This window comes from Peromyscus maniculatus, chromosome X (genome assembly GCF_049852395.1).
Source record: "Peromyscus maniculatus bairdii isolate BWxNUB_F1_BW_parent chromosome X, HU_Pman_BW_mat_3.1, whole genome shotgun sequence".
NCBI lineage: Eukaryota > Metazoa > Chordata > Mammalia > Rodentia > Cricetidae > Peromyscus > Peromyscus maniculatus.
In genome coordinates this window covers 117,322,690-117,347,748 of record NC_134875.1, presented here as the reverse complement: position 1 = coordinate 117,347,748, position 25,059 = coordinate 117,322,690, and the positions used below count along the sequence as shown (strand labels likewise).

Here is a 25,059-nt window from a genome sequence, read left to right as displayed (position 1 = left end):
GAGAAATATGGTCAGCTCTATTGGGCTTCACTCTGTGTATGAGTATCTTTCAGGCAGTGACAAATTCTCTTCATTATGAGATCTTAAAATATTTACAGGCAATCTGAATAATATATAACAGGGAATATTGTAATTAGTAACATTATATTATCATAAAATAGGGTTGCTTCAGATGAGCAAGTGCAAGACCAATTATTGCTTACTAAGGAAAAACGTCCTAAAATTCTAGGTGTGTTAAGAGAATTTAAAAACGTTATATTACACTTTTATAAGTATCTAATATATAAAGGATATATGCAGATATGTGTGGATGATAGGTCATAGTTTGGTATTATCTGATTTAATGCAAAATGCCTATCTTATTCCTTTGTTTCATCCACTTATTCATTCATTCCTTTATCCATCTAAACATCCACACCACATTATTTATTCTTTCTTAAACATTTTTATTTTTGAAATTGTAATATAATTACATTTCACTCTTCCTTTTCCTCCCTCCAAACTCTCACATACCCCTCCCCATTCTCCTTCAAGTTCATTGACCTTTTTTCCACTAATTGTTGCTTCATTTATATTTATATTTTAATTTAAATTTATATATACCCATGACTTGCCAGGTTCTGTGTTGGTTATACAAAGAGTAATTCTGCCCAGGGTCATTCCTCTAAAAACAATCAACTTACCCAGGCACACACTTACAAAACAAGCTTACAGTCTATTGATAGGGCTAGAGGAGCAGGTGACTAAGAGAGAAAGAATAAATTCAATAGACTTCAGTAAGAGGACAAAGAAAATGTCCCCTCATCCAGATGGAAGAAAGGAGGAAAATTTAAGGATGCTTCCTAGGAGAGTTGGCATTTCTGACAGGTTTTGAGTGATTCTGAAAGGCCTCCGTCAGACAAAATATGAATACTCATCCCAGGTAGAAATAATGGAACATTCCTAAGGAAGAGGATGCTAAAGCACTGGGCCAACTTAGAACCATATAAGTGGGACTGGCAAGTAGTTCCAATTGTCTGAGATAAATATTGTAAAGCAGACAGCAATCTTAAAGGAATAAGTGCACTACCAGGACAAGTGCTGTAAACAGTATTCTAGACACAATAAGGAAGCTGCACTTCCGAAATCGCAACAGTATGGTTTTTCTAAAGAATACCTTCATGCCAGCACCAATTGTCTTACCAATGTGTCAGGGAAAAATTTCACAAGGCCCTACCCTTAGATGAAGAGCTGCAGGGAATTAATGACTACTAAGAGAAGGAGAATCAGTCTTCTCCACGGACACACACCCCTGATAATTCAATCCCATGTTCTCAGCCTTATACTCATGTACATGAGCAACACTAAATAAATTAAGTAGGAATAAATGAATGAGTGTGTGTGTGTGTGTGTGTGTGTGTGTGTGTGTGTGTGTGTGTGTGTGTGTAACAATACAGATTTAAAAAGAAGAGGCCATGAAATTGAGAGGGGTCTTGGGAGGAGTTGAAGGGAAAGGAAGGGGTGGAAATTATACAAATACAAGTATACATGTATGAAATTCCTCCAAAATAAAAATAGTAAGAACTGCATTCTATTAAGATTGTAGGTATTTTCACTTCTTTGTTAATTTCTTTCTCTTCCTTTAACAAAAAGCACACCTATATGTGGTCAAATACTTACAAGTCTTTCTATAGGACTTATTCTAGAGTTGACATTATTTTAAACTCTGCATATATTAAGTGATTTTCTTCACAACCTCCTCTGTGCGATTGGTACTGTGACTGTTCATATTTGACAGCTGAAGAGTGGAGTCACCACGGTGAAGCCACTTAGAGATGTTAGCCGTATTCCACAGCAATATACTTCTTCCTCTCTCTAGACTTTCTACTCTTTTGCCCTCTGTGCTGCTGTTAACTTTCTAAATACAGAGACCATTTTGATATTATTCCCTGCCATAATGCATCCAAAAATGGGTCTATCAAATAAGCACAGAGACAAACAGGTATTTGGGGGGTAAAGATGTTCACAGAAGCAAAATTTTAAGTTGGAGGAGTGAAATTGAAAATAACCTAAATGTCTCATAATGTGTGCATTCATTGAAAATAATGATTTAGAAGTAAGTTAAATGGCATGAGAAATACCATAAACGTCAAAGGAAATGGGGGCTACAAGCCATGTGACTCTAGGAACTGTGTTTATTATGTGTGGTCAGAAAAGAAATACACTAGTCAACACTCAGTTTCAGTTGAATCTTGGCTTTCACGTTTTAGTTTTGTGCCTTTAGGTAATTTAACCCTTCTTTACTTCAGTTGCCTTCTCAGAAAATGGGATAATACAATTGTTATTGGGCTTAACAGATGCATACATGTATAATACTTAAAAGAATGGTTGGCAAGTACTTAGAAAAGAAAAAGAAAAACATAGTAGGTAAGACCTATAAAAATTTAGAACTGAGCCGGGCGTTGGTGGCGCACGCCTTTAATCCCAGCACTCGGGAGGCAGAGGCAGGCGGATCTCTGTGAGTTCGAGGCCAGCCTGGGCTACCAAGTGAGCTCCAGGAAAGGCGCAAAGCTACACAGAGAAACCCTGTCTCGAAAAACCAAAAAAAAAATTTAGAACTGAATAGTATACACCCAGCTGGAAGGTTGCCAAGTATTTTGGCAGTCTGGGATCTGCAATGTTACAACAACCCTGTATTTTTTTTCTCCCTGTACTGTGAAAATGTGTATAGAGTAAGATGTTGATCCTTGCAGAGCAGTGAGAGTAACAAGTTCCCTCTTCTCCATGGCCATCGTCTCATCTGTCTCATATTTAATCTTCTAAGTGGTACTAACATGACTTTTGTACCTTTTATTTTTTTACCATTATAGCACTTTTTATTGCTACATATTTATGAGGTATACTGTGGTATTTGGTAATTAATTTTTTTCTTAACTCTGAAACTTGAACACAAAATCCCACACGTGCTGAATATGACTGCTACTACTGACCTATACCCTGATATAATATTTTAATTCATGTGTGTATTAAGTGAGGGTCAACTCAGGGAAATCGGCATACCCTATATCTTGAATTTTTACTATTTTTTTTCTGGCCAGTTGATCCAAATTGTCTTTTCTAACTATTTTGAGATATATGATGAATTATTGTTAACTATGTTCACTAATCTCTGAAATATAAAATTAGAATTTGTTCCTCCAGTTATAGCATTATATCCATTTACCCACTTCTTCCAATCTCTGGCAGTTGCTAATCTACTCTTAACTTCTATGAGATAATTTCAGATCCCATATAAGTGAGATAATTGTTTCATTTAAGTTAGTGTCCTCCAATTTCATCCATGTGTGTGTTTAATTAGATCACACACACACACACACACACACACACCACAATTTATTTGTCCAGTCTTCTATTGGTAGACATTTGTTGCAGCACTAGTCACATTAGCTTTCTAAAGACTAGAAAAGACTTGACCATGACTTGACATTCGAATAATGTAGAATTAGGTTTTCTGGAAAGCCTTCATAGCTTCCTTCTTTTTCTCTCACCCCTTCCTGTTCCTCAGGTCTCCTATGTGAAGGCAATTGACATCTGGATGGCAGTGTGCCTTCTGTTTGTGTTTGCTGCCTTACTGGAATATGCAGCAGTGAATTTTGTCTCCAGGCAACATAAGGAGTTCCTTCGTCTGCGGAGACGACAGAAGAGGCAAAATAAGGTAGGCTTGTCTCTCAGTAAAGAATCACACAGAGCCTGAGGTGGTTAACTAAGCAATGTAACTAAAAAAAAACAGAACTCATAATGAATAAGAAAATTAACTTGATTTTTGTCCTAATAAACTACTGCTCAAACTAGTCCTTTACCATTGTGGGTAAGGTTAGCATATTTAGTTGATATAATTACAAGTCACACAGCTAAACTTGATTTCCAGGTAAATATATTTTAATATAAATATCACCCAAATAGTGCATGGTAGGTAATTATACTGAAATTATTTGTTGTTTATCTGAAATTCAAATTGGCTTGAGCTCTCTGATTTTTATCCAACAACTCTAATTGGGCATATAGATTCAAACTAACAGTTATTTTAAATCCTGATTAAATATTGATAATTTGCATGTATGTGACTGTGTGTACATAACTGATTTGATGTTTTTCATCAGTTGATCTGCCTTCATATACTGTGATCTTTTAATACAGTTCTTTCTGTTGTGATGATGGCCAACAATAAATTTTTTTCGTTGCTACTTCATAACTGTAATTTTTCTACTGTTCTGACTCATAATGTAAATATTTGGTATGCAGTACATCTGATATATGATCCCTGTGAAAAGATCACTCAATCACCAAAGGAGTCTTGACCCACAGCTTAAGAATCATTGTTTTATGTATTCTATGTCCTACATGTGCACACTGGACGTTGGTGGATTCATTTAGGCTGATCTCCTTATCTTGACATTAGCACAGAAAACTCAAGTTTTACCTTACTTAGAGGTTTATATGTCAAATTTGTAGTTCAATATCTCCAATTTAGTAGGTCCCAAACTTGTCTGAACATTAGAATCACCTAGACAATCTTTAAAAATCCCAAACCTTGGCTGCTTCCCACTACCAATGAAATACCTTTTTCAAGATGGGGCTCATTTCTTCCTCAGCTCCCAAGCAATTGAGTGTGTGGGTGTGTTTGGAAAGCAAGCCCTGGTTTCTATCCCAGCCCCATGAAGAATACCAGAAGCATTGTGCCTGGTTTGCACTTCTGACTGGAAGAGAAACATGTCTGTTGATATAGAGAGTGTTGCCTTCTGTAACAATACCACTAAAAAACAAGTCAAAATTTAATGTAGACTACATAAGCTATTTTTCAATATCTGCCCCCCTAAGACTCCGTAAACCTGATGGCGAAGGTAAAGCAAACATTGACTTATATGCTATTATGCTGGAGCTAAAAAAATAACGTGTCAATCTTACTGCTTACAAATACCTAGATATAAAGCTGAGGAATTATTAGATGCTGAGGCATTATTAGATTACTTTGAGGAGTTTGTATGCGTATGAGCTCCCTGAGTCCTGGCTGCATTTACCAAAGGTTTTTAAGAGCACTCCAAAAACATACTGCTGGCTGACCTCTCTCTTACACCTAGATCAATTTCAGGAACATTTTATCTGTTCAGCCTAGGAACACACACACACACACTCACACACACACACACACACACACACACACATACATGAGAGGGGGGGATGGAGACACTCATGCACACAAGTATACACACACACACACACACACACACCTTTTCTCATACATTGCCATTTTTACATTAAGCTTATATAAATTTTATCCCCGTGGAAGCTAGTTATTTCTTCAGAGAATTCTAGTGCAGTGTAACAAGTCCAGAATCACTTATTCTGCCCATGAAATGTTATTGAATTGTGATGCTATTTCAGCTCATAAACAGTGCAGTTTGTACCATGAATGTAATGATGATGCAATTGTCTGTGGGTGGCTTACATCACTCAGTAACCTCTTTTAGGAGCTAATACTGCCAAGGCTCCCCTAAATTTTACCTTATCATAATGGGATTTGTCTAGGATTTTTAAGGGAAATGCTGATTCTCAATGAACTCCACTGAAGACACTGACTCATAAGGTTTGGAGTGGAATGCTGCAGGTGATTCTGGTAATGAGAACGTTAAAAAAAGCCACTATTGGCTCACTCCTTATGACCACAGATGGAAAATAATTTTTAGTTTCCTTCCAAAATCTGAATAACTGGCAAGATATTTTTGGAAGGCAGTGTAGAGGATTCTTAAGCTATATCTGAGTTCTATGGAAATGAATTCTGGGATTTCTTGACAATAATGGCATAATAGAATAATAGCCATTAAAGACTAGCATATTTTTAAATATGTAAGTAAGAAATGAAGAGAAGAAGGGAAACCACAGAGTGAAAGGAAAGAAGAGATGAAAGAAAATGGGAATGGAGAGCAAGAAGGGTACAGAAAATCAAATGGCAAAATGATCAATCAACCCAAAATGTGTCAGCAAATGATGCAAAAGGAAACAGAGAAGTGTTTTAATAAAAAGACAAAGATTGTTAGATGAAATGAAAACTCAAATAAAATCCAATTCCTTCTTACCTATAATACATATAGTTATAAAGGCAATACAGAAGTCTAAAATTAACAGTAGATAGGAAGAAAGGAAGAAAGGAAGAAAGGAAGAAAGAAAGAAAGAAAGAAAGAAAGAAAGAAAGAAAGAAAGAAAGAAAGAAAGAAAGATGGATAGATAATAGATAGACAGACAGATAGATAGACAGACAGATAGCATGAAAATGCTAATCAAATAAAGTCAGTTCAGTGCCTTTAATATTTGAGAAAGTAGACTTTCAAAATCTGCTACTAAATCCAGGCATGTGGACTCAGAACTGTAATTCCAACACTCAGGAGGCAGAGAGGAGATTTTTGTAAGATATAAGGCCATCTTGGGCTGCATAGGGAGTTCTTGGCCAGTGATAACTTGTGTGTGGAAACAAAAGCAAATACACAAAAATATTACTTATAGTAAACTGATAGCATTGTCTTGGATATACAATGACTAAATTAGCAAATAGAAGAAGATAAAGCCACAATCATAATGAACAATTTTAACATACATCTTTCAAAAATTGATAGAAAAAACAGCTTAAAGATCATTGAGGATGTAAACTTAGCAATAGGATTAATAAACTCACTGTACCCACAATTGAAGAAAAGATATACTTTTCAAGTTCAGAAGGGATATTTTGTTAAGTTTACCATGAGCTGGACTATAAAGCATGTCACAACAAATCTCCAGTGTTCTGATTTGTTTTTCTGTTGCTATAATGAGCACATTGACCAAAGGCAACTTTGTGGAAGAAAGGGTTTATTTGGCTGACACTTCCAGATCACAGTTCATCACTGAGGGGAGTCAGGACAGGAATCTAACCAGGAACTCAAAGCAGAACTTAAGAGAAATGATAGCCAGCTCATATTCAACATGGCCTGCCTATACATGGTACCATCCACAGTGGGATGCCCTCATACCCCACCCCCAAAATGCCTACCATCAGTCAAGACATGTCCAAAGGCCAATCCTATGGAGGCAATTCTTCAATAGAGTATCTCCCTTGCCAGGTGAGTCTAGGTTTTGTCAAGTTGGTAACAGCTACTACCTAATACATGAAAGGACTGAAATCAGTTATAAATTAAGTACTGAATATGTGATCTAATCAAGTGAATTTGGGCTAAATATCAATAATAAAATGATAACTACAAAAATTTTCTTAAGTTTAAAAATTAAAACATACTTTAGGATCATTAAGCCTTAAAATAATTCATAGGGGGCATTATAAAATATTTTAATTTAAAGATAAAGTATGTATATCAAAATACAATAACTGAAACAAAGCCAGTTTATTTTGGAAAATGCATACTTCAAAAGACTACTTTATAAAAGCAGATTTGAAAATCAACTATCTGACAACTATCTCAAGAATATGGAATAACAAATGAGAAGTAAAATATAAAGTCTGTAGAGGACAAAATTTAATCAACTAGAAGAATGCTCTGTTGTCTACTACCTAGATAAGTATTTTCAGTTCTGTACTTAGAGAGATACTAGATTGTAGTAGTTTAAAGATTAGCTGGTGGGTGAGAATGTTCAGAAACCAAGAGTATATTACTTAATAATTTAGCATTCAAGGGAAGAGATGGAACAAAACAAATTTTTGTACACTTTCAGTCCTTAACATCATCAGACTACTCATCTGCCATGTATTCTTTCATCAATTTGTTGAGTACCTATTATGCTAAGCCAGGGAATGTGGGGTTGCAGTAGAGTTGAATTACAGAGCCCCATTTGATATGATCAGGTTTAGATGCCTATGAAATATCTCAGTAGAGTTGGCAAGTAATTAGATAGATACATGTGTGCATGAGAGGGATAAAACACATGTATCTTGGGAATGACCAGGAAACAGATATGGTCTGAACTCAGCAAAAATGGGTGAAATCACCCACCAAGGGAATGAAAATGAAAATGCTCTGGAAATGGAGCACTCCATCTCTTAGAAAGCATGTCTGGACTAGGTTGAACTGGAAAATGAATAAAGGAAATGGTGGCAGATTTTAGCTAACACTTGCAATTGCCTTTGTCGTGCAGGGAAGCATAGAAACTAGAATGGAAGAAAAATGTGTTCCGGAAAGGATTTTCCCCTAAAATAGAAGATAAGAGGATATATTTGTCAAAGGGAATACTCAAATGAAAAGGAAGATGTTAACACCCCATTGAACAGAAACCATAAATTCAAGAACATGTGTCTTAAGAAGATTTTTCTTTAAAAAAAGAGCCATAGAATCCAGAACAAAGGGGTTAGCTTCATATAGACGTAGATATTTCACTTTATCCATTATTTCATTCACCCCCAACTCACTGAAGGAGATATTAAAGCACACAGAAGTTAATTTCTCCATGTTTATGCCCCAGGAAATGACCCAGTAGGATCTCAGTTAAAATGCTGTCTCCTGAATCCCCATGTCTCACCATTATACAGAGGAAATGGGACAATAAGTATGATTGTGACTCAGTTGGTAGGTTCATTGGTGGTAAGATGAAAGTTCCTAATTCTACCTGTGAATTCTGAGGTTTCTTACTGGCTCAAAGTGTGGTGGAAAGAAAAAAATGCAGACACATTGAGAAAGAAGGAAGAAGTGTTCAGTAACAGTTTAGGAGAATGGGAAGGCCAGTATTCGAAGGAAAGAGATGAAAATAGAATACTGAGGCAGAGACAGTATGTATCCTTATAAGATCTGTGTTTATGTAGTAATGTGTGTGTGATAATCAAGAAGGTCTGTAATAATCAATAAACAGGTGTATGTTTTCATCCAAGAAGCTTCCAAGCTCAGGTACAGCCACTGAGAAGACAGATGCTTGAGTATATGTACAATTATAGTTATAGATGAGTACCAGTAGGTAGAAGATTAGGAAAGCATAACAGGGGAGTTGGAGGAAGAGGGAAAGGAAAGAAGAAAGAAAGATAAGGGCTGGAGAGATGGCTCAGAGGTTAAGAGCACTGGCTGTTCTTCCAGAGGTCCTGAGTTCAATTCCCAGCAACCACAAGATGGCTCACAACCATCTACAATGAGATCTGGTGCCCTCTTCTGGCCTGTAGGCCGAACACTCACTGTATACATAATAAATAAATAAATCTTTAAAAAAAGAAAGAAAAATAAGGAAGAATAATGGGGAGCTTAGAGTACTTGTGAGAGAGTAGATAATGTAGGGAGAAAATGAAGGAGACACTAGCTATTTACATGAAGTAGCTGGGTTAAGGAAAGATTTCTGTAGATCACATATTGGGAAGCAAGAATACTCAAGTTTAAAGAGAGTCATGTCTTAAACATTTTAAAAATATTTTATTGCTTCTTTGAAAATTCCTTACAGGCATACAATGTACTTTAATCATATTCATTCCACACTCCTCTGCCCAACACCTCCCAGATACATTCCCCACACGCCACCCCTTCCCAACTTCATGTGCTTGATGTTATATAACCTAGTCCAATTTGTGTTCCCCATATACTCATGGTTGTGGGGCTATCCACTGGAGCATGGTCAACCTACCAGAGACTGTACCTTTAAAAAAATGATACTCGCCCTTTCCCAGAAGCCATCAGCTGACAATTGGCCCTGAGCTAGGGGTCAAGGCTTGCCATCTTCTTCCCCATCTATGCTAGGATGTTGACTGTAGGTCTTGTGCTGGTGATCACTGCTACTGTGAGTCCCTGAGTGCAGGAGTTCTAACGTAAGCAGAAGATACTGTGTCACCCTGTCATCTCTGGCCTCTGGCCTTTACAGTCTTTCTACCCCCTCTTCTCTGAGGGTTCCTAGTCTTTGAGGGAAAAGAGTGCGAAATACGTCAGGTGAGAGCTACAATTGCTGCTTCACAAAATTTACTACTTTTTTTCGAAATGGAAGCTTGATGACTTCCATAAAGATATTCTGAAGTCTGTGTATCTCAAAATTGGTATTGAAAGGACCAAATTTAACAGCTTGAGTGAGAACATACAATGAAGAAAAAGACAACATTATTTGTCCCTTAGGAAAGGCAGATATTTAACAAAATTTTACTCAGTTCTATTTTAGTTTTTTTTTCTTATTTTGTTCTTCTCATTTCTTCTCCTACCCCCTGGCCCATCCAAATTTACGTTCCCCCTTCTCTTTCAAGAAACAAACAAACAAAAACAAGAAAAAATCAAAATCAAGAAAAATAATACCCCACAAAATAGAAATACAAAAAAATCAAATAAATAGGCAAAGTACTGGCATTTTCAGTATATTTTAATCTCATAAGAAAAAAGGGTATTATCAAGTGCTGACAGTCACTGAGTGCTTGTTCAATGTCAGGTATTATTTTTAACTCTTTTAGGGATAATAATTCATTCAATCCCTGCTATAACTGTGAAATAGTGTAATCATATAATCCAACTTATTTGGAAAAGTCCCAATTTAAGTCTATTATCCCAGTGCCTTGTATGATTTAGCATTTCCCCTAAATTAATAATTTTATTTATTTTTTTTTCTTTTTTATTTAACTTTATTATTCATTTTACATACCAATCATAGCTCCCCCTCTTATCCCTCCTCACACTCCCCCTCCCCCACCTTTCCCTCGGGCCCACCTCCCATCCACTACTCCAAAAGGGAGGACAGCAAAGCCTGGTACATTCAGCTGAGGCAGGACCAAGCCCCTCCCTGCTGCATCAAGGGTGAGCAAGGTGTCCGATCATAGGTAATGGGATCAAAAAAGCCAGCTTATGCACTAGGGATAGATCCTGATCCCACTGCCAGGGGCCCTCAAACAGACTCAGCTACACAACTGTCTCCCGTATGCAGAGGGTCTAGTCTGGTCCCATGCCGGTTCCATAGTTGTTGGTCTAAAGTTCCTGAGTTCCTATGAGCTTGGTTCAGTTGTATCTGAAGATTTCCCCATCACCATCTTGACACCCCCCGACCCTTGCTCATATTGTCCCTCTTCCCTCTCTTCAACTGGCCTCCCGGGCTGGCCTGGTGCTTGGTTGTGGATCTCTGCATCTGTTTCCATCAGTTATTGAATGAAGGCTCTATGATGACAGTTAGGGTATTCACCAACTTGATTACCAGAATAGGCCAGTTCAGACACCCTCTCCCCTACTGTTAGTCATCTAATCTGGGGTCTTCCTTGTGGGTTCCTGTTAATTTCCCAGGCAAAAGGTTTCCCCCTTACCCCATAATGTCTCTCTCTATCAAGATATCTCTTTCATTGCTCTCCTATTCCATCCCTCCACCAGCTCAAACATCCTGTTCCCTCATGTTCTCATCCCCCATTTCCTACCCTCTATTGCCCGCCCCCACATCCCTAGTTTATTCATGAAGATCTTCTCTGCTTCCTCTTCCCAAGGTGATCAATGAGTCCCTCTTAGGGTGCTCCTTTTTTCCCCCTAGCTTCTCTGGAGCTTTTGGTTGTAATCTGATTATCCTTTATTTTATATCTAGTATCCACTTATGAGTGAGTACATACCATGTTATGTTTGTCTTTCTGAGTCTGTGTTACCTCACTCAGGATGACATTTTCTATTATGTCCATTTGCCTGCAAATTTCATGATGTCATTGTTTTTTTACAGCTAAGTAATACTCCATTGTGTATATGTACCACATTTTCTTTATCCATTCTTTGGTTTGGGGCATGTAGGTTGCTTCCAGGTTCTGGCTATTTCAAATAATGCTGCTAATGAACGTAGTTGAGCAAGTGTCCTTTTGGTATGCTTGAGCATCCCTTTGGTATATGTCCAAGAGTGGTACAATTGGGTCTTGAGGTAGACTGATTTGCAATTTTCTGAGAAACTGTCATACTGATTTCCAAAGTGACTGTACAAGTTTGCACTCCCACCAACAGTGGAGGAATGTTCCCCTTGTTCCACATCCTCTCCAACATAAGCTGTCATCAGTGTTTTTGATCTTAGCCATTCTGACAGGTGTAAGATAGTATCTCAGAGTCATTTTGATTTGCATTTCCCTCATGACTAAGGATGTTGAGCAGTTGCTTAAATGTCTTTCAACCATTTGGCATACTTCTGTGGAGAATTCTCTGTTTAGATTTGTAGCTCATTTTTTAATTGGAATGTCTGGTATTTTGCTGTCTAGTTTCTTGAGTTCTTTATATATTTTGGAGATCAGCTCTTTGTCAGATGTGGGGTTGGTGCAGATCTTTTTCCATTCTGTAGGCTGTCGTTTTTTACTTATTTACTGTGTCCTTTGCCTTACAAAAGCTTCTCATTTATAGGAGGTCCCATTTATTAATTGTCATCCTCAGTGTCTGTGCTACTGGTGTTATATTTAGAAAGTGGTCTCCTGTGCCAATGCTTTCTAGGATACTTACTACTTTCTGCTCTGTCAGGTTCAGTATAGCTGGATTTATGTTGAGGTCTTTGATTCACTTGGATTTGAGTTTTGTGCATGGTGATAGATGTGGATCTATTTGTAATCTTCTACATGCTGACATCGAGTTATGCCAGTACCATTTGTTGAAAATGCTTTCTATTTTCCATTGTACATTTTTGGCTTCTTTGTCAAAAATCAGGTGTTCTTAGGTGTATGGATTAATCTCAGGGTCTTCAATTTGATTCCATTGGTCCGTATGCTGGTTTTTATGCCAATACCAAGCTATTTTTATTACTATAGCTCTATATTAGAGCTTAAGATGGGGATGGTGATGCCTCCAGAAGTTGGTTTATTGTAAAGAATTGTTTTAGCTGTCCTAGGTTTTTTGTTTTTTTCCTATGAAGTTGAGTATTGTTCTTTTGAAGTCTATGAAGAATTATGTTGGGATTTTGATGGAAACTGCATTGAATCTGTAGATTGCTTTTGGTAAGGTTGCCTTTTTTTGTTGATTCTACCTATCAATGAGCATGACAAATCTTTCCATTGTCTGATATCTTCTTCAATTTCTTTCTCGAGGACTTAAAGTTCTTATCATACAGGTCTTTCACTTGTTTGGTTAGAGTTACCTCAAAGTATTTTATATCATTCATGGTTATTGTAAAGGGTGCTGTTTCTCTGATTTCTTTTTTGGCCTGTTTATCATTTGTGTATAGAAGAGCTACTGATTTTTTTATGGAGTAAACAAGATATTCCACGATAAAACCAGATTTAAACATTACCTATCTACAAATCCAGCCCTACAGAAAACACTAGAAGGAAAAATCCAACCTAAAGAAGTTAGATGCACCCATGAAAACATAGGCAATAGATAATCCTATGCCAACAAATCCCAAAGAGGGGAAACACATACCACTACCACCAAAAATAACAGGAATTAACAATCACTGCTCATTAGTATTCTTTAATATCAATGGACTCAATTCGCTTATAAAAAGACACAAGCTAACAGAATGGATATGAAAACAGGATTCATCCCTCTGTTGAATACAAGAAACACACCTCAACTTCAAAGACAAACACTACCTCAGAGTAAAGGACTGGGGAAAGTCTTTCCAATCAAATGGATTTAAGAAGCAAGCTGGGGTAGATAACCTAATATCCAGCAAAATAGACTTCAAACTAAAATTAATTTTAAAAGATCTAGGACATTATATATTCATCACAAGGACAATCCTTCCAGATGAAGTTTCAATTCTGAACATTTTTGTCCCAAATACAAGGGCAAGAACATTTGTAAAAGAAAAATTACTAAATCTTGAATTGCACATCAAACTGTACACACTAATACTGGGAGACTTCACACCACATTCTCCTCAATGGACAGGTTTGCTAGACAGAAACTTAACAGAGAAATAAGGGAACTAACAGACATTATGACTCAAATGGACTTAACAGACATCTACAGAACATTCCACCCAAACACAAAAGAATATACCTTCTTCTAAGCACCCAATGGAACCTTCTCTAAAATTGACCACATACTTGATCACAAAGAAAATCTCAACACATAGAAAAAATGGAATAACCTCCTGTATTTTACCATACCAACATGGCTTAAAGTTAGAATTCAACAACAACACAAATTACAGAAGCCCAAAATCTCATGGAAACTGAATAATGCTCAACTGAATCACCACTGGGTCAAGGAAGAAATAAAGAAATTAAAGACTTCCTAGAATTCAATGAAAATAAATCCACAACATACCCAAACTTATGGGACACTATGAAAGCAGTACTAAGAGGAAAGTTCATAGTTCTAAATGCCTACATAAATAAGTTGAAGAAAGCTCACCCTAGTGACTTAACAGCACACTTGAAAGCTCTAGAAGAAAAAGAAGCAAACTCATCCAGGAGGAGTAGACACCAGGAAATAATCAAAATGAGGGCTGAAATCAACAAAATAGAAACAAAGAGAACAATACAAAGAATCAATGAAACAAAGATTTGGTTTCTTTTTTTTTGCGGGGGGGGGGGGGGCGGGGGGGGCGGGCTTCGAGACAGGGTTTCTCTGTGTAGCTTTGCGCCTTTCCTGGGACTCACTTGGTAGCCCAGGCTGGCCTCGAACTCACAGAGATCCGCCTGCCTCTGCCTCCTGAGTGCTGGGATTAAAGACGTGTGCCACCACCGCCCGGCCAAGATTTGGTTTCTTGAGAAAATCAACAAGATAGACAAGCCCTTATCCAAACTAACCAAAAGGCAGAGAGATAATACCCAAATTAACAAAATCAGAAATGAAAAGGGAGATATAACAACTGACAATGAGGAAATCCAGAGAATCATCAGGTCATACTTCAAAAACCTGTACTCCACAAAATTAGAAAATCTAAAAGAAATGGACAATTTTCTGGATAGGTACCACATAACTCAAAATAAATCAAGCCAGATAAACAATTTAAATAGATGTATAACTTCTATGGGAATAGAAGTAGTCATTAAAAGTCTCCCAACCAAAACAAGGCCAGGGCCAGATGGTTTCAGTACAGAATTCTACCAGAATTTCAAAGAAGAGCTAATACCAATACTTCTGAAATTGTTCCATTCAATAGAAACAGAATAAAATAGAAGGAACATTGCCAAACTCTTTCTATGAGGCTACAGTCCCCCTGATACCCAAACCACACAAAGATGTAACCAAGAAAAAGAATTACAGACCAATCTCCCTCATGAACATTGATGCAAAAATACTCACAAAATACTGGCAAACCAAATCCAAGAATATATCAAAAAAATCATCCACCATGATCAAGTAGGCTTCATCCCAGAGATGCAGGGATGGTTCAACATATAAAAATCTGTCAATGTAATCCATCATATAAACAAAATGAAAGAAAATAAAACACATGATCATCTCATTAGATGCTGAAAAAGCCTTTGACAAAATCAAACACCCCTTCATAATAAAGGTCTTGGAGAGATTAGGAATACAAGGAACATACCTAAGCATAATAAAGGCAATTTACAGCAAGCCAACAGCCAACATCAAATTAAATGGAGAGAAACTAAAAGTGATTCTGCTAAAATCAGGAACAAGACAAGGCTGTCCACTCTCCCCATACTTACTCAATATAGTACTTGAAGTTCTAGCTAGAGCAATAAGACAACAAAAGGAGACCAAGGAGATACAAATTGGAAAGGAAGAAGTCAAACTGTCACTATTTGCAGATGATATGATAGTATACATAAGTGACTGCAAAAATTCTACCAGGGAAATCCTTCAGCTGATAAACACTTTCAGTAATGTGGCAGGATACAAGATTAACTCAAAAGAATCAATAGCCCTCCTATATACTGAGAAAGAAATCAGAGAAACATCACCCTTTACAATAGACACAAATAATACAAAAAACCTTGGGGGTAACTCAAATAAAATGAGTGAAAGACCTGTATGACAAGAAGTTTTAGTCCTAAATTAATAATTTTAAATAAAGTATTGTATTAATATCTGAATTAAATGGAAATGATTTCTAACCTTTATTCTGCACATGTAATTTAAATAAATTATAACTTTAACACACAGTGGAAGCTAAAACAACAAAAATTAAAAAACACTATCCCAGACCTCTTTTATGACAGTTCTCAGTTACAGTGTCATAACTAACACTTCCCTCCTAGGATAGTTTGTATTGAGCTCCCTCATCAAATGAAGTGCACTCAGATACTCTTGGTCTCTGGAAGGAATAAGACACTGCTGCACCTACTGGCCACTTACAGTACACACGTACAAGATTTGTGAAGCCACTGTGCCAACCAACACTTGGCAGCAGAAGTGGTAAACAAGATAAAATCAAAGGTTCCATGAACAGAAAACAAACATAATCAGGCCTGTTCTTGCAACTCCGGATGCTTAGGATTGAGTAATTTCAGCATTTCTGTGTGTTATAAACCTTTAACTATCCCATTTAATAGTAATTTTTTGAACTGCAACATTCAAAATTATAGCACTGTAATGTCTATTAGTGCCACTTTCCACTATCAAGAGTGCCCTAATTTGAATAAAGTGTTCATTCTACCAGTAATGAAGCTAGTGCTATTTTATTTCTATTTTACAGATGAGAAGCCCAAAGCAAGATAGTTTAAATAGTATCCCCAAAGTCACAATGCAGTCTCTGACATTTCTAGTCTATTGTTGAGAGTTTAAACATCCCAGTTTATGATCTAATGTAACACGCACACACACACACACACACACACACACACACACACACACACACACACACACTTAAATATTTTAATGTACTATATGATTTTCTATGCTTGTAAAAGGTAGAGTCAAGACTACAATAGGGTAAGGCAAAACACAAAACTGCAGAATTACAACCTGGTTTTTATTTTAAATTTTACATTTTTTTTCACCAATAATGACTTCAAATGTCACATGAAAATCCCACTTATCTTATATCCCAGAGCTCTGTTCATCTCCCTCATCCCCTCAACTAAGCTAGTCTAGTGCTACTAAACTAATTTCCTCTGGCCCTGATAGACTATAACCCAAGTTAAGGAGAACAAACAAATAAATATTCACCACTCTAAAGTGTTCCATATTCCACACATAAAGTCTCAAAGAGAAACTGCCCTCTGAAAATAATACTGGTGGATTCCTTTGAAGGTCTTAGAAAAAAAGAAAAAAAAACCAAGAGCATCACCACAAAGATACAAAGGCATTGAGATGCATTCCTCATCAATGGACACAGTGTCTGAGATTACATTGGCATGTGTGGGAAGAGTTGCCTGATGTTGACTCACAGTCAGGTTATGAAATGGGATCATTCTGAAGAAGGGGCCAGACAGTTTACAGCTAGGGGTATTTGCTATAATTATCTTTTCCGTGTTTTGCAAAGCACCTACTGTCACTTTTATCAAAGCAGAGTATCTCAGAATCCAACACATCCAGATTTCCACTAACAGAACTCCGTCTATTAGAAGTTGACACTGTAGATGTATGTGACAACCCCATTTTTATGTTATCTGATCTTTGTCAATAAGAAGTATTCACAGAATACGAGAGTTATAACAACTTCATTACATGAACTGTAAAGCTTCAACTGCGTTTACCTGCTTTTGTCCCTGATGTCAGATATCTCCCGTCTCAGATTGTCCTGATTCCTTTCATCTCTGTGACCAAGCATAAATAATGGCTGCTTAAAAATATGATTGTGGCCTTAAGAGCATGTAATGACAAGCTGACTATTGAGACTGTTTACTCTCCACACCCAGCCCCCATGAAAATATGTGCTGATAAGATGGCACAGTGCATGAAGGCACTTGCCACACAACCCTGACAAACTTGAGCTCAATTCCCAAAACCCACAGTAGAAGAAGAGCCTGACCCACTGCCCCCAACCAAAGTCCTGAATACTCCATTTATACACTAGGGCACATACAACTGTACACACACACACACACACACACACACACACACACACACACACTGATGATGATGATGATGATGATGATAAGCAGATAATTACAAAATTAAAAAGAAAATATAAAGCCTCTTAATTTGAATCAAACAAGGTAAGAATGTTGGGCCCTAATCAGAATGTCTCAAATGATAGTAATTCAGAAAAGGGAGATTTCAGTACTCAAGGTTTTTGAGATCTTTCTCCTATTATATACCCATCTTTTACTATTAGCTACACTGTTAACTCCTCAAAAGATCATTTCCTTTTGACTCATTTGTACATATTTTATACAGGAATATAAAATGATACCAAGGCATAGTCTTTTGGACATTTTACCTAACAATACCTTAATTATTCTCTCAACCAAACATCTTCTAATTAATCCACTCAAGATAACTAAATATACAAACACAGTGGACTACATTTATTTTTTTATGAGGCTAAAGCCTTAAATCTTCTAGTGCTCTAGGTCAGTGAACAGTTTAAGTCCTTTGCCCTTCAAATGCATAAACCAAGAAGCTCTATAGTACCTGTTTCTTAACTATTGTTCCAAGGATCTTCAGTCTTCCATTTCCACTAGGACACCAGGTCTTGCAGATAAAGGCCAGAACAGAAGGTCCCAGGATCCATAGTCACAATTTAAGAAGTGGCTTCTTAAATTGATGGAATTCACACCAGAAGGTATGACTCATTGCTTCAGAATCCTTAAAGATAGATTTGACTCCTCTTTAGACATAAATATTGTTTCCATCTTTTCTTACAGAAATAACCCTTTAAACCAGTGTTTCTCAACCTGTGGGTTTTGATGCAATGACTCTTCATGTTATTGTTAGACAATAGCAAGACTATATGCTCAGTAGACTCATTTCACAGGGATTGCCTAAGATCATCCTCCACATCAGATATTAACATTAAGATTCATAACAGTAGCAAAATTACAGTTATGAAGTAGCAACAAAACAATTTTATGGTTGGGGGTCACCACAACATGAGGAACTGTATTAAAGGGTCACAGCATGAAGAAGGTTGAGAACTACTGATTTGAACACTTAAGGATGGTAAGCTAGCAAGTCTTCTGAAATCCTCTGTGCTAATTTGGCCTAGTCCCTGCTGTGATATGGCAACGGCCACTCACTAGGCTGGCCATCTTTCCTTCCATTTACTAATGAACATCTTGAAGAATGAGTCACAGAAAGATAGTGTAGGTGTGATCAATATGGGACACAAATCAATTGTAGCATGCCATTTCTTTACCTGGAATTTTGCTTCTTTTAGCTAGAACACCAGATTGTAGTACTTTAAGTATACATATTCTATGATTGGCTCATTTCAACATTGTAAATTCTTATTAAATTCCCAGGTATTTTTCTATTTATTAATATCTATCAAATTATCTCTTGACTATATGAATAGTATTTTGTATACCAAAAATGATTTTTATATGTATTCCTATAAATTTTCATCTCATTAAATTTGGCCCAGTTCCCCCACCCCCATGGTGTTGAAAGAACCCAGGTCCTCATGAATACTAGGCAAGAACTCGACCACTGAACATTATCCTTAGCTGTATTAATTTTTTGACATGAATTCAATCATCTGGAAAATGAGCAACTACATACTGCTTTGTACCTCTTTATAGGTACATAAACATCAATTTCTTTTAGACCAAAATGACCAAGAACAAGTATATGGTCTAATGAGTATATAGTCTTACTATTATCTAACAATAACATGAAGACCAAGGTGTGGAAAGAACGGAGATGATTTCCAGAAGTTATTTGAGGGGCATTATGTCTAAGGAAATTGGGGTTTACTCTTACGGAGTCAAGAGAAAGCAGTGGCAATTCTCTGAGGGCATCTTAACTAATCTTATCTAGAAGATGACTAACTATGAAGATTATGCTCTAATTGGTAAAGAAGGGGTGATCACTATTTCAACAAATACTGAAGGATGATTAGTATTTTATCTGTGTTTAGAAAAAACTTGAAGGGGCCTTATTTTAGCTCACTTTACCATGCATGCTCTCAGACTAACTTTGTGTGAGGCTGGTGCTTTGCGAGGTGGCTTGATGTTTTAGAATTGTGGCTTTGCTTCTCCTAAAGCAAATGACCAAAGTTGTCCACACTGGCTATGGTTAGCAGGATACTTAAAAATAAACCCTCAAATACCTAAAATCCTATGCCTCTTTTCCTCACCTTTAACATGGGGTTCAAATTATTCACACCACAGGATTGTAATGAATATTAAATGAGTTTCCTTGAGTAAAATTCATGAAACAGTGTCAGAGGAGGTAGCTCAGTGGGTAAAGAGCTGGATATACAAGCATGGAGACCTGAGTTCAGATCCCCAGAAACCATGTAAAGTCAGACACAGTAATGCAAGGTATGTTACCCCAGCACTCCCCAGGAGATGAGGGATAGAGAGAAGAGAATTCCTGAAGCTCCTGGTTAGCTAGTCTGGTGTACACACTAGTGAACAGCAAGTAACTGGTTTCAAACAAGGTGGAAAGTGATGACTGGCAGTCGAGGTTGGCTTCTGACTTCCATAGGCATGCTGTGGCATGAATGTGCTTGTACTCACATGCATATACACACATACACACAAATGATAGAAATTATTCATGAACAGCCCCTAACATGTAGAAAGCACTATGCTCTCTCTCCCACAGAAGTAAGTAGCAGACTCTGGATAACAAAACTTGTGCCACTAACCCATATTAAATAACATAACTGCGATTGCCTGCCGACATACCACTCCCCTATTTTTATTTCTTTTGTGTTTATTCCATAAAAACGGACTACACAGAAAAGTGTGGTCTGCATATATCATAGGAATGAAATTGTGAGTTTGTATTTTGTATATAAACAAAAGCAGCAGAAAGAATCAGGAGGACACTCTGGCTTTATGTTCCATTGATATCTACTGTTGCTAAACTAGGTCTTAAATAGAGGGAAATTTCCCTACATTCAAACCCTTCAATCCCAATTGGAATGCTGACTGACTTTGAAAGAAGGCTACTGGAATGCAAATGCCACTACCACTAATCCTGATCTGCAACCAAACCTCAGAAAATGAAGAACTCATTAAACTATAATCAGAATATGATCATCTTGGAGATCCCTGCTAAGATTCTCTCAACTTTTACTGTTTTTCTCCAAAGGCTTAGTCAGAGCAATATTTCTCAACCTGGGGTGGCTTTGTTCCTCAGCAGACATTGGGCAATGTCTGGAGGCTTTTTTGATGGTCACTCATAGGAAACAAGGTAGCTGCATCATCTAGGATGTCATGATCCAGGATGCTGTTAATCTTCTCACAATGTACAGGACAGCTTCCCACAGCAAAAGATTGCCCAGCCTTAAATGTTGCAGGTGCTTGCAGTGGAAAAACCTAGGGTTACAGCATTTGGGGGATATATTTCTCTATATGCAACAGACTATGTTGTTTTCAGTTTTCCTCCATACAGAATAAATCATCTGCCTCAAGGGAGCATTTTCAGTACTGTTAAACTGAAAATGAATTACTGAAAAATTTACACATATGGAAGTATTCCTTGAGCAATGGCTAGCTGCCTTTTTCTCACATCAGCAAAAGGCAAGCTATGTCCCACAGCCTATATTTGAAAATTGATTTATCTAAACACACACTCAACTGAGTGTAAAAGAAAGCTGTCTCTGATTGGCTTCACTTACTAAGAAAAAGTATCAATCATGTGGATCTAAATGTTACACGTACTAAGAAAACAGACTTATGTTGCTATCCACATCTTTATGCATAAAGTCAGGTAGCACCCACCCTTGGAAAGGATTGAACCAGACTTAGAATAAATACCCAAACTTCATGGGATAGACATGTTTATATGGTGGGAAGCAAAATAACAAATTCTTCATCATACATGTTTATGAAAAGTTCAGCAGTCTAATGCCTCACACTGAAAGCACACCTTTTAAATTAGTCCATTCTTTTTTTAAGTTTTCATGCATCTAAACATTGTATGTTGAGATTAGGATGAACATCTGAAGAATGTGTATAGATCAATAGATACAATGACGTTTAACAAGAGAGAGAAAATGAATGCAATGGATTATTATTAGTCTATTGTTGTTCAATCTATCCTACAAATCCACTTTGAAATTTTAAAATTGTTTTATTACTAATATTATTTATGAAACATTCATGCTTATCATAGCAATAAGCATAAGGATTAAAAATAACCCATCATAAGCATAGTTGTCTATTTGCTGGCCAAATCAAAGAGTTTGTAGATTACTGCTGACATGCAGAGCAGGTCTTGATCAACTTGCTCTAGGCCATGCTTGTCAAACTTGCATGTGTATGAGGATCACCCAGAGGCCAAAGGAAAGGACAAATCCCTGCCCTTCAGTCTACAAAATTTTAATTTAGTGGATCAGGATAGAACCCATAATTATACTTTCTAACAAGTGTCCAGTCAGTAGTGACAGTGCATAGCATCACAACATCCCTTTCAGTAACAACAGTACTCCGATTGACTCCTGACTTGGCTACTTACATGGCCATGTCAAAACCATTAAAGCCCAGGAACTGGTCCCATGTTGGGAAACAAATCACTGAAAAATTACCAAATAGGAAATATGTAAGACACATTTAGATTTGAAAATCTTGTAGATCTCCTTTACCTTGTCTTTGTAAAGGAAACTCAACTGTAATTCTTAATTCTCTTTCCTTTCAGGAAGATATAGTAAAATAGTGTGTGTTCCCCTTTATCACTGTCATTTTTTCACATTCTTCCACATGTTCTTACATGTGTTTAAAGGTGATTTAATAGATTCTTAATTAAGTTAACAACTACTTCTTTAACAAGGGTGATATTGAAAGCTTGTAAATAGAGCAGAAGGCCTATTTGTTTCTTACCTGAAAAACTGAAGAGTTTAGATGAAGCTTCAACAGACCTGCATGTATTAGAAATTTAGACTTAATTATAGAAGACATCCAAAATAACTGTCATGATACTATGTAATTCTCTATATTATTAGGGTACAGAGCTCATACTTGTCAGGAACATGGTAACCTTTTACACTGAAAGGCATTTTCTTCTGAGCTTTCTCTATTTTGTTAGGTATTATGACAGACTTATGATATTGTACGGCTTATAATGAGGAACTCCTTTATACACAATGCAAGTCATTTGCAGAATAGAGCTGGCAGAAGAAATTCCTGTCTTTTTTAATGTATCCTTCCACTTATTTCTTGCATCTCAGGTTGTGACTCACTATTTTCTTTACTACTTACCTTCATACTTCAACAGAATTTATTTTTGTCTACTTTTCTATTCTTCAAAATTCTCTTTCCCTTACCTTTAATTTTTTAAATTTATTCATATACTCGTTATAAATTTATCATATAATGTCTAATAACTTTATCTTTGGGATACTCACAGTCCATGCAAAGTGAGATTAATAAGCACAAACACTTACCATGCAAATATGACATATTCATGACAGAGGATATGGAAGTACTATGAAAATACACTGGGGAGTCCATGTGATAGAAATTGTTGATATGACACTCATTAACCACTGTAATGCTCCTTTATATATACTTTGGTGGCTTCTTATTACATCCTATACCTTTATTTGATTTAAGAAGAGAGAGTGTGCCTTACTCATATCCTAGCAGCATGTCACATTTTGCAAGGCAGGCTGAAAATGCAGAAGACTTACACTTGAATGAACTTCCACCAATAACCATTAGGAACTAAAGATAAATATTCTAGTTTACTTGTCCCTTTTGGACAAGTTCCATACCGGCTTCCAGTGATTCCTATGAGATTGAATTTTAGATACTCATAATAAGCCTGCTTACCAGTGCAACATGAGTTGGTGCCTTGTCTTTCCCAAGTGGAGAGGTGGGTCTTCCACCACGCCTCTACTAGTTTCCTGAGATCACCTCTCAGACAACTTGCATTCACATCCTTATTTCAGGTCCACTAGATAAAACTAACTAAAACAAGTTCCAAGCTAGCGCTTGAGCTCCCTCAAATATGAGTAACAAAAGAGGAGGCTGGAGAGGTGAGCACTAACCATGCAAGGAAAGGTTCTGTGTCATGCCAAAAAGATTTAGTTTCCTCCTGAAGGTGATGGAGAGACATGAAGGGTATTTTAAACAAGGGAACCGCATGGTGAGATCTGCATTATAGAAAGAAAAAATATTTCAGCTGAAAACTTGGAAGAATTCTTCAAGCAGAAAAGGATTGGATTGATTGAGAACATTAGAAGGTCCTTTCTAAAATCAAAACTAAAATAAAAAGTGGCAAAATTTAAGTAAAAATGAAAACAAGTTAAGAAAGTAAAATTAATATATCATGTATTGACTGAAAATACAAAATGTCAAGAAAAAGTTTACTTCAACTTTGAGGAGTATGACTTTAACAAGAGAGGGACTGGGGTGTTGCAAGGTAAAGACTAAAGGATTCAGGTATGAGTTTGGTTTATAATAAGCCAAAATTTGAGACACCATAATAGAGTGGTTCATGAAGTAATCGTCCATCATGAGGAAGAGAGGCCAGGGCTGGATGGACATGCTAGAAAATGAGCAGAATTCAGATGAACAAAAGCTATAGGCATGGATGAGAACTGAAGATGAATTTGCAAAATGAGGAGGGAAGAGACAGGAAAGAAGAAAGGTGGCAAGAAAATGAAGGACTAGGAAAAGAAATAGCAGGGAAGGATCAGGAAGGAAAAGGAGAGATGCTGGAGGGCAGTGCCCTGTGAGCAGCAGCATATCAGAAACAGACAGAGGGAAAGGAGCCCACAAGACAAACACATACAGTGGGTCCAGAAAAGTATTGAGAACATAACACCGGAGAGGCTAGAAGACTTTAATTGCTCATGAAATAGAATCTTCTGAAAGGCTTTAGAGATGATTCGATGTGATCAATAGATTAGAATTACAGAACTATCCTTCTATATGGGAAGGGTCAGACAGGAATGAGGCACAATATCAGGAAAATGCTGCAGTATTTTTATTTCAACACACTCTTAATTGCACAGTTAATTTGGACATGCCTGTTAAGGCCCTCTGTAAAAGTACAGATAGTTACGTATTCACATTAGTTTGCCTTTTTGTAATGTTGCTGGAACTAGCTTTCCAAATCTGGGCCATGTACTACAAGCTTAGCAAAGATTGTCTTAAGCAGGTATAAA

The 25,059-nt window shown here is 37.0% G+C and overlaps 1 protein-coding gene across 2 annotated transcripts in view; it reads left to right on the top strand.

Moving 5' to 3' along the window:
• The window catches only part of Glra2 (glycine receptor alpha 2), a 216,365-nt gene that overhangs the window by 155,716 nt on the left and 35,590 nt on the right, over window positions 1–25,059 (top strand). For both annotated transcript variants that reach the window (XM_006973195.4, XM_076561803.1), the window contains one exon: window positions 3,545–3,694. In XM_006973195.4, the coding sequence (XP_006973257.1) occupies window positions 3,545–3,694 (150 nt within the window). The remainder of the gene's footprint in view (window positions 1–3,544; window positions 3,695–25,059) is intronic.